Source organism: Hyposmocoma kahamanoa, unplaced genomic scaffold, assembly GCF_003589595.1.
Source record: "Hyposmocoma kahamanoa isolate Upper Pololo Valley unplaced genomic scaffold, ASM358959v1 92, whole genome shotgun sequence".
NCBI lineage: Eukaryota > Metazoa > Arthropoda > Insecta > Lepidoptera > Cosmopterigidae > Hyposmocoma > Hyposmocoma kahamanoa.
In genome coordinates this window covers 11,994,249-12,005,363 of record NW_020654748.1, presented here as the reverse complement: position 1 = coordinate 12,005,363, position 11,115 = coordinate 11,994,249, and the positions used below count along the sequence as shown (strand labels likewise).

At 36.1% G+C, this 11,115-nt stretch overlaps 1 protein-coding gene across 1 annotated transcript in view; it reads left to right on the top strand.

Annotated features, from left to right (window-relative positions):
- The window catches only part of LOC113236548, a 98,609-nt gene that overhangs the window by 82,672 nt on the left and 4,822 nt on the right, over positions 1–11,115 (top strand). The window contains exons 18-23 of the mRNA XM_026472677.1: positions 8,147–8,318; positions 8,411–8,529; positions 9,482–9,742; positions 9,864–10,034; positions 10,384–10,578; positions 10,821–11,019. Of these exons, the coding sequence (XP_026328462.1) occupies positions 8,147–8,318; positions 8,411–8,529; positions 9,482–9,742; positions 9,864–10,034; positions 10,384–10,578; positions 10,821–11,019 (1,117 nt within the window). The remainder of the gene's footprint in view (positions 1–8,146; positions 8,319–8,410; positions 8,530–9,481; positions 9,743–9,863; positions 10,035–10,383; positions 10,579–10,820; positions 11,020–11,115) is intronic.

Here is an 11,115-nt window from a genome sequence, read left to right as displayed (position 1 = left end):
AATAATAAAATATATAGCTAGCGGTACCTTTGAAATTTCTACAAAAGTAAAATATTACATAAACTCTCCTGAATAACTTGAATAAATATGGCTGAATTAAAAAATAAATACATAAAGAAATTAATTGTGCCCCAAAATTTTACTTTCTTGCAAATTCTCTGAATATTTCTTTAATCCCCGAAGTTTCTTACTTGTTTGTTTAATTTTTCCTTTTCAAATTTTTTTGGCAATATCATTTCCCAATATCCTATATAATTCAAGGAAAATAATTTTTTATTCAACTTTATAGGTGTTCAAGGTATTTTTAAAAACAGCACCGACTCACTGTCAGAGTAACGCCGTGATTGAAAACTTCTAGAAAATCTAATTTAAACAAGTGAAAGCATTTACGACACACGAAATTTGTTAATTGTTAGAACTTGCGGCCTATTTGTTGAGATGGGAGATCGTTAACGTTAAGTAATTTGTTAGGTACCTTCCTGTACGAGGATTTCACTACTTATTTAGGAACACCTGAGTATTTTATCCTCAGAAAAACCCCGAAAAAAAGGAAAGTATTTTGGTACAATGTTGTCGCCTGAAGGCATCCAGTGATTTATCACAAAGAGACGTAACTTACATTTTTAACCGAGAAATGTCATTAACCGACTCCCAAAAATAAGGAGGTTCGTCAGTTACGCGATTGCTCAGACATTTGTGAATTATTTCGATGATTTTTTTTTTTGTTGGGAAGCAGGTACCGTAGTAGTATTCTCGCTTAAATTTGAAGAAGATATTCTACCTCTAAGGGTGGCAAAAAAAAGATGAATCCGACTTGTTGGAATTTACCCTCTTTCATTCAGAGGAACTCCTCAACTGGAAATATTAACTATACGCGATTTAGATCCGAGAAAAAATAGATAATTTCCTAAGTGAACAAGTACGGATTGTACGTTAGAAATAAAATCCGGCACCCAGTCATGACCATGAGACATGTTAAGGACCCGAAACGTTTCATTTCCAAAACACATTCTATGTTGCATATAATTCGTTTTCATTAAAATTTCAAATATTACATCCTTTAGCTTTGTCTACAAATCAAGGGATGACCAATCTAATTAATGATTTTTTTAAGATTACAAAACAAATACAAGAAACAGAAGTACCATAATCATTAATTTGCTCCCCACATATCAAGTACAAACAAACACATGATGAGAATGATAATAAACGACCCTTACATGAAGTCGCGTGTCTTGTACAAAAGTAGTTCGAAATTGATAATTGGTCAATAACAGGTTACTATTGTTAACGTTTCTTCCGGGTCGCCTCAAATTGACGCAGCTACGTGACGCGATTCCGCGGTTTATTAAAACAATCAAATCAACATAGATTTTGTTTTCTGCAAGATGATTGATGATGATGACGGTGACATTTGTTTAAACAAAAAATGAAAAAAAAAGATGCGCTACGTAGCACTCATTTTGCAAAATGCAACGTAATATACAGAACATATTCTTTACAGAATAAAATATGTAAATATTTATTATTTTGTATTATTTTACATTGTAAGAATTTATTTTATTTTATTTTTTTGTTTTAGTTTATTGGACCACGGCTTTTTTACACAATAAAATCTTAAATAATAATGGAGAGCCAATTATAAGTCCTCACCGATAGAGTTTATTTAGCAGGAAATATTATCTATTTTGTATGTTTTTTTTGCTAAATATATGCGGTGCCGCTTACTGCATCTCTTTTTCATTTTTTGTTTAAAGAAATATGACCTTGTCTTGTAGTATATAAAGTTTATGTTGCATTGCATGTTTTAATGTGGTGCAATATGGCATCGCGTCGATGCTCTAATTGGTGGCGACTCTTATGAGAGAAATAAATAAAATAATATAAAAAATTCTTACTGCATGTTTTAGATTCTTCGAGAGCAATATAAAGTAATTACAATTAATGATCAAGAAAACTTAACGTTCTAAGAAAATATTAGGTAACCTTATATGTTGCGATTTCTATACCTATTCCATTTACAATCTTGCCACCTACAGACCTTACGTAATCACATAATACCACACATTGCCTGATGATCCACTGAGAGTCGTATTCTAGAACTCTACTCAATACTCAAGTCAGGACTTGAGTATTGCAGTGAGCACTGAAAATCATACTCAAGTCCTTGCCATTAGGGTCGTATTTCCAGTGCTTGAAATCATACTCAAGTTGCTCAAATATTGACTTGAGCATTGAGTAGATTTCTGGAATACGACTCTTAGTCTGCTGTTCGCGAATAGTACTTGTTCTAACCGGAGCAGAGTATATATGTCAAACAGTTGCATGGCACTTAGATATCAAATTTACCTAAATAATGGACGCATTTGGAAATAAAGATGTACGCAGTCACCAATGTCAAACCCTCTTCCACAATTTAGGCACATCTGGTGACTGATTCACTGTGATGTATAATTATCAATTTTAACTGATTAAAAAAGAAAAAAGCATTCCTACCACTCTCATTCATAAATAAAGTTACTTCACAAATTTAATAGGACACACTTTTTGAGCGATAGTCGTAAAATTGGGATCCGATGCTATTTTTGAAGAGGCAACTAAAAACAGAATTAATAGCAGTAGAATTCGTACTAGTACTTAACTAAGCAGCCATCTTATCTATTTCAAACAACTCGCCAAACAATAATATAAGCATTAATATGAGTTCCGATTTTGAAAGGTAAGGGTGCTGGTGAAATTATAGGCACTTCAGACTTATTTATTTATTGGTTCAGCAACATACTTAACATTTACATACATTAATACAAGTCTCGTATGTGAGCCAATTACAGTCGAACACATCATTGTCATAATCACTTAAAAACAACATAATTAAAACAATAAACTATTTATACATTATTCTATTAAAAATATACATTTAATTCCTATTGTTTACATCAGATTAAATTTTAAATAAATTGTAAATAAAAATATACACAAAATTGAAAAGTCCAAAAAGAAATTTAATTATCTACCAATATTATGACGAGTAGGCCGCGACAGCTTTGTGGTTATGATGGTGTAAACTGTTAAAATATATGTCAAGATCTGCATGACTACTCAGGCTATTGTAGTTGGAAAGCATCCTGGACACCGGAGAATGGCTCATTACATTTGTCCTGGAAAAGGGCACGTGAAAAGGTGACTGGCGCAGTGGCAGTATCTATCAGATCTTTGCGATTCAAAGTTCTGTGTGGCACTAAACTGCTATAGACAGGTATACCGCTTAACACCAGGCGCGGATTTGGTATCATAAAAAAGCACGTTTGGAAGTCATAGTACGGTTGGTTTCTGCCTGTATGACGTAACAATTTCAACCAAACCAGTATTAACAGAATGAACGATCGCTACACGAACTCATCGTGCGTGTTAATTAAATTTGCGGCTCCTGAGTAACTTTTTACTTCTCTCAATCAAACTTTGCATGGAACAAATTCAGGGGTAATAAGGGCTTTGTGGGCCAATTTACTGACTCGAACAGTTAATTTACACGAGGCTAATATCTTTTACGAGAGGATAAACGTGTACGGTTGCGGGGACGACAGTTTGATAAATGCCGGTACATAGTACAATACCAAACAATTTAATATAATGGTGCCCATTACTAGCAACGACATCGGCAAGTTACAAGCACATTGAACATTCGGGTAATAATGAACTACCTACTGTATAGGGCGACGTGTACATACTGTTTTTAGAAGGTCTTCATAAAGGCTATTATTCCTCTAATATATAATAAAAATGTTACGTACTCACTAAAAACATTTTGTAAGAAAAGCTTCTGAAGACGCTAGGAACATCAATTAAAGTCAGATTTATCTTTCACATACACTGTAGAAACCAAAACTTTATAACTTCATCCCACCCGCTCAAGCCTCAAGTGAAACAGATGTGTATCGTTTTGTTTGAAGGAAACCAATTTATTTCTCCTTTCAATGTCCCTTTCCAGACGATCAGAACTGCCATCTGAAAGGCGTTTTCCAAAAATCGTTATGGCGAAAATCTGAGGTAGGATATTTCAACCCTCCCTCAAAACTGATTAAAGCGCCCTTCATGTGAAGTAGTATTCAGTGCCTTCAAACACTTTTGACGAGGAAAATCCCAAAGAAATGAAGAAATGTAAGGGCGTGAATACGTCTAACTTTTCGACCCTTCCTATGTAATAGGGGATCACTTAATTGCTCTTAACTGTTACTTATTCTTTGGCAAAGAAAATAAATTACCACGATTTCCAGTAAGTGGTTTGGAGCCGTTTTTCTATTACATTAGCGAAGATGTAGTTCCTTTTATGCACGACTTTGTAGTCCAATTTTTCACTGGTTCCCATTGTTACCAACAAAGTTTCTCCAGAGCCCGTATTACGGCCCCTGTCATAAATTTTGACAAACAATGTTGTTGTAGGTATGTTCCGAAATGTTGCAAGGCTGTAGTTGTTAACTTTTACATTGTTTTATTTATTTGACTTTACAACTTGTTCCTTTATGCAACTCGGCGAGCAATAAATCCTGCTTAATCTGTTTAACTTAATCCTACATAGCTTTCGACAAACTTATTCAGCTATATCAGTTCATATAAATCATGAACAAATTTAGCTAAGTATAAAGTTCACAATATACGGAAATAGTAAATTTATTGCGTGTATTGTGATGGAATAGTTAACGTTACATACTTACGTACGAATGGTACGTTTTGCTGTAATCAAGGTGGACAAGCGCCCGGAATTTAACCCGGTGCTTTGTTTTAATCGGGTTAAAACCCATTAACGCCCGAAATCGAGGGAATAAACTATTTACAACTAAAAAATTTATACTTAAATCGTAATATTATTACAAAATGTTTATTGCTCGCTTACATATTTCACCTTTGTATCAAATAGATTCGCTTCTAAATCGCATTTAAATGAATTCATACAAAAACTCGTTATCGCTTTTCATAAAAATCGAATCGTAATGTGTATATTTCTTAGTAGGTGAGAGTCCACAGGACTGCAAGGTGTGTATTGTATCAAAATTAAATTATACGCATACAGTTTTCGGTCCCTGTCTTCTCTCTAACTCAAAAAAATTAATACAACGTGTTCAAAACGCCTGCATTTGTTTCTGTTAATACAAAATTCCACCGAGGAGTCACATAACACCTTTGCTAAACCTACACGGTATTCTTAATATGGAATCTAGAAGGACTTTGCATTTTTCTACTTTGATGCACTCTGTTGTCAGATACAAAAGTCCACCTTATCTATATGCCATGTTAAAATGGCGGACTTTATTCCTATAATTCACGCAGAGTTAATAGTTTTTTATTGGTAACGCCATTCCATAAAACAAGAGCCTGTGAGGGTAGCTTCCGGTATCAGGCATCTAAATGCTGGAACAATCTGCCTTTTCCATTTAGACAGCCAATCTCAAAATTCGCATTTAGAAAAACTATGAAAAATCTATTGATAGAAAACCAACGTATGCTCTGATGCCGGATGTTCCAAACTCTTGTATTCTAACTTTATATTTATATTTATGTATATTAACTTGTAGCTTTGTACGTATACACACGTGTATTGTAAATGTGTAGTGTGGCATGTACCATTTCCTAAGGTCTCTGCCTACGCTGAAACAGGAACGAATTTTCAGTCGTTCCGCGTCTGTCTCGCCCGAGATAGACATATTGTTGAGTCGTATCCTTTTCTTCTTTTGCGCCACTATACACACTTACTAATTTAAAATCAAGCAGCCATTTGTTGTTTCAGTGTTAAGTATTAGATTTAAGTACGTATAGTGACTCAATTTAATGAATAAACATTTTTCTGCCTTTCTTTCTTTCTTTCTTTATTTGGTGGGTTGCCTCTTTTTCGTCTAAAAAAGGTTTTTTACGCCGAATTTTTTTATAAATATGGAACTATACTAAATTTCGTATTATTTTACGCGTATAATGTTTCCGCCTACAATTTTGGGGAGAAATGGATTAAAACCCGGTACTTTGAGTAAAAACAGCCCATCCCTGGCTGTAACTAATGGCACAACCAATATTTAATGTGCACCGGTCTGTATTCTATCGCTACGCTTGTAATATACGTAGGGCGCATTATAGTTTCCGGAACCGGCCACTTACATAAACAATATTTAAAAAGCAATTAAAACATTTGAAAACGGAACTCTTTTGCTGTAAAATACAGTTTGTTTCATCTGACTGTCACTTGTTTTTACATTGTGGCGTCATTTTAGAAATTGGTTGTTGGTGAACAGCTCAGCGGAGCTTCGCTCGGCTTCAAACTGCTTTTGGCGATGAAGCACCATGCAAGACGACTATTTATTTATAGCTGGTTTGCAGAAATTAAATGCGGTCGTGTGAATCTCGTGACGAATCCCGTCCGCTGCTGTGAACAACAAAAACATCGATATTGTGCGCCGTATGATCAAAATAGACAGGCATGTGACATACCATGAGATTCGAGCATCTTTAGGCATCGGCATGAGTCAAATACAATCAATATTGCACAGAGATTTGGGTGTGAAAAAGCTGTGCTCTCGGTGGATCCCACACAATTTGACTAAGGCTCAAAAATCGGATCGCGTCACTTGGTGCAATGCCATGCTGACCAGATTCAACGAAGGGGCGTCAAATTCACTGTGGCACATAGTAATAGGTGACGAAATATGGATTTATAGTTACGATCCCATAACAAAGCAGCAATCGAGCGTATGGGTCTTTCGAGATAAGACGAAACCAACCAAAGTGACGCGCGTGCAAAGTGCTTCTAAGCGGAAGATAGCTTCTTTTTTAATAAAACTTAACACGTGGCTACTGTTGCTTTGGAGAATCGTTGTACCCTGAATAATGATTGGTACACGACCATTTGTTTGCCGAAAGTTATTGACAAACTCCGTAAAAATAATCGTAAACGCCGTATTATCTTGCACCACGATAATGCCAGTTCTCACACGGCCAGACAGACAAATGAATTTTTGAAGGTGAACAATGTTGACCTTATGAGCCATCCCGCGTACAGTCTCGACCTGGCACCTTGTTACTGTCGAAGAGTATGTAAAATATGTTCCAGACGTTGTCACGGAGGAGTGGCATAAATGTTTTCAAAATTGATTTATTCGTATGGAAAAGTGCATTAACGCTAACGGAGAATATTTTACGAAACAATAAATTCATTTTTGACCATTTATAGTATTTTTTTCTTATTCATTCCGGAAATTTATAGTGCGCCCCACGTATTTGTTTTTACTCAACCATCTATGAATTAAGTGGTCTATTAGAATAGTTTCATACGCTCTCTTTTTATATTACGTGTTTTACTATTGTTGTTTATTTATGATGTAATGAAAAATGTTTTATTTCATTAATAGATTCAGGCGTTACTTTGCGGAAGTCCACGTTAATAAAAATGGAACTAAATTAATTTGCTACTCCGCAAACCAAGCGAAGGTTAAATCGTACATAATACCTGCGCTTATGTTGAATATTTTTTTCATGCAGTTAATTTTCTCACCTTCCTTCCGCATAAAATAATAAAATAGCGCAACTAACAAGCGCAACTACAGTCACAAACACCACCACCAAATATACACTCGAAAAAATATTCAACATAAGCACTAATATTTAGCACGATTTAACCATCATCGGGTTCGCGGAGAGCAAATTGATTTACTTCCATTTTTATTAATATTTTATATGTGTAATGCTTTGATAGGTGCAGTCTAGTCTGATAAATTGTTCTTTTAACTTGGATTTATTGTGTAAATTGTAAATTTCGAGTTTTTAGGTTTTCGCGATTGTGACACATAGGAAATGAAACTATTTTTCCGAATTTAAATCACGTATATTTGTTTTTTCAAACAAACCAACGTTTCGGGCTCTTTACAGAAGCCATGATCAGTCAACCGTGACCATGGGACCTGTAAAGGGCCCGGAAACGTTGGTTTGTTTGAAAAAACAAATATACGCGATTTAAGTAAATCCGGAAAAATTGCTTCATTTAAATTGTAAATTGTTTATAAGTTACTGTAAAAACATTACATGTAACCGCACACAAACGATGAGATTTTATTATGAAGAGAAAGTATAACCGTCTTCAAGTAATAAATTTTTTTGTGTAAAACAGGTGAAATGCTTCTGTGTGGGTCACGATTCATCCCGCGCGGCAGTGGGCTGTGCTGATCAGCGGATTTACATATACAGTCTGCATAATGCGCAACTCCTGCGCACTTTGGCCGCTGCACACGATCTTGCCGCATTAGCAATTGCGGATAAAGATCACTTCTTACTTGCTGCAGGTAAACAATCTCTTAAAAAAATTTTTCATCAAAGTAGTGAATATATGATAATTCTAAATCCAACTATGATACTAAATGAGGCATTTATGCAGGTGGCAACAGAGTGACGATTTATTCATTCCACACTGAAGACAATTTGACCAATTTCCGACCAACGAAGCAATTGAAAAGGCGTCAAACTAAATCAACCACCAATATTACTTTATTGCAGGTAAGATCTCTACTACTTTACGTAATATACGGAAGCACGGCCCAGCGACTAAACATGTACTATCAGAACACCAACTTTACAAGCAAAATTAATGGAGTAAGAACTCTACACCTGATGAATTTATTTCGATAAAATGTACGACGAAAATTATGGAAATAAATGAAACATTACTATAACACAATAACGCAACAACGCTCACACTCATAGCCCCGCACTAGGGAAACCCTGTATCGCGGGTGCCATACCACACATAGACGACAACAAATTACATCTTAACTCACGAGAGAAATAAATGTAGGCCATACAAATATTTGTCCCGGCCCGGGAATCCAACCCGGTACCTCTGCGTGGCAGGCCGTTATGGTTACTGTTCGGCCACAGATGCAGTTAAATTAACCTGTATTTTACGTCGCAAATGGAATCAAAAATTTTTGTTGAGATGTATTCATTTTATTCGTGCTTAATGTATATGTATGTTTTCCTCACATATCTATGTATTATTTATGCGTGTAAAGATTTAGGATATTTATAATAATAGAATATCGTCATCAACAACCAATTTATGCATCCTACTGCTGAGCATTGGGATCAGTGAACATTCACCACGACGCCGCCGCCCGGCATAATCCGCGACCCTAGCCCAATGCAAGTTTCACACGTTTTCCGATTTTTATGAACCTTCTTCGACATGCAGATTTCCTCACGCTGTTCCCTTTCACCGAAAAGCTCATGGTATTTTTCAAATTAAATTTCGAACATCAAATCCGAATAACTCAAAAGTGCGAACCCGGATTCGAACCCACGGCTACTCCTTGAGAGGCAGTAGGTCAAATAATTAGGCTACCAATAGAAAATAAATCATTATAGACTGTTAAAATACATTGTGTAAAAATATTTACATTGCATTTTAGTAACATTTTCCTACAATTATTAATACCATTCTTGTTGACAGGCGGAACAAAGTGAACTAATCCCAATAAGTTGCCTCGAAGTATCACGAGACGGTCAGCTAGCAGCAAGTGGTTGCGCTCGAGGTCTCGTCAGAGTTTGGCATCTTTCAACCCATCGGCTTCAGGCGACCCTTAACGGCCACATTGGCCACGTCACCTGTGTGACGTTTTCACCAAACAATCTCCTCGTGTTGAGCGGATCGGAAGATAGAACTGTCGTTGTTTGGCAGTTGGCTGATAATTCCCCTTCATTGACTTACAAGGTAAGTTTCCTTTTAATATCTCATAAGACATCCATGTTTTCGTATAAAACTTTGCTATCAGCTTATAATGCACGATTCCATTATTTGTTTTTAATGCTCTGTTTTTCGTTGATTTCATTAGGGTCATACAGCAGCACTTCAGTCGTTGCTGATGATGTCAGACGGCCGTCGTGCGATGTCAGGAGACAGAGCTCGTAACGTCCACGTTTGGCTCGTTGATTCTGGCATTGTCTTACATTCCACTACCGGTCCTACAGTTAGTCTTGATGTAACACTCAATATGAAGTTCTCGGTAAGTTAAATCAAGTTTTATTCGTTTTTCTGCTCTCTCTTGAACTATTTTGTACGATATCTCTCTTTCTTTCTCTCTTGAACTATCTATACTCTCAATCGGTTTATTTTAGCCTCTTCCAAACTTTACCAGAAATCACGACACCATCTATTATACCAGCTTCTAAAAATTGTAGGTTCGTTTGTTTTTTATTTGATATACTTTACTTGTCATTACATTTTAAATGCCTAATTAATAGCCTTATTCTCTTTAAAAGGCTCTGTAGTAAAAATTTAAGGCTCTTGACCTCTCACCTATAGTATAAATACCTAAATTGCGTCAAGTTATATCTGTAACATTATCTGTTTAGGTATTGTCAGATGGCGACAATTCTGTTCGTATTTGGTCACTGGCAAGGGTTGACAGTGGAGAAGAACGACGTTCTGTCTCTCACGCTGAACGCATCACATGCTTTGCATTAACAGCTGATTCGCAACACGTCGTGACGGGATCCATGGACATGTCTTTGAAAGTTTGGCAGTTGGATGGAGGCAAATTATCACAGGTAAGTAAAGTCCACTTTTTCTTATGTATGGATCATCGGTGAAGAAAAAATATAAGAGGTGCATAAAACTAAGTTCGGATATGATAAAATAAGGCATAGATTTAGTAGAATAAGAAATAGAATCTTCTTTTTTTCTCTTCACGATCGGATTTACTTCTGCTACTGCTATATCATATTGTTTCTCAGCTTCTTTGAGTTAGCTGTTGCCAGCATATTTCTTAGTTGTCATAATGTTTACTTAGGTTTTAGTCGGCCATTCGGACATAGTCACCTGCGTAGCAGTATCAATCACAAATAAAACCCAAGTGGTCTCTGGTTCTTGGGACTGCAATCTCATCGTTTGGGATATCAACACTGGCTCTGATTTGCACCTCCTGTCTGGACATCTTGGAAAAGTCACTTGCGTCAAAGTTACTGGTGATGGCACCATTGCTGTTTCAAGTAAGCTTTAAACTCAGGTGTTGTTTGTGTATTTACTTGTGCTTCTTAGTAAAATATTTTCACCTCACTAGCTCGGAAAAAGTGCTTTTCCATGCT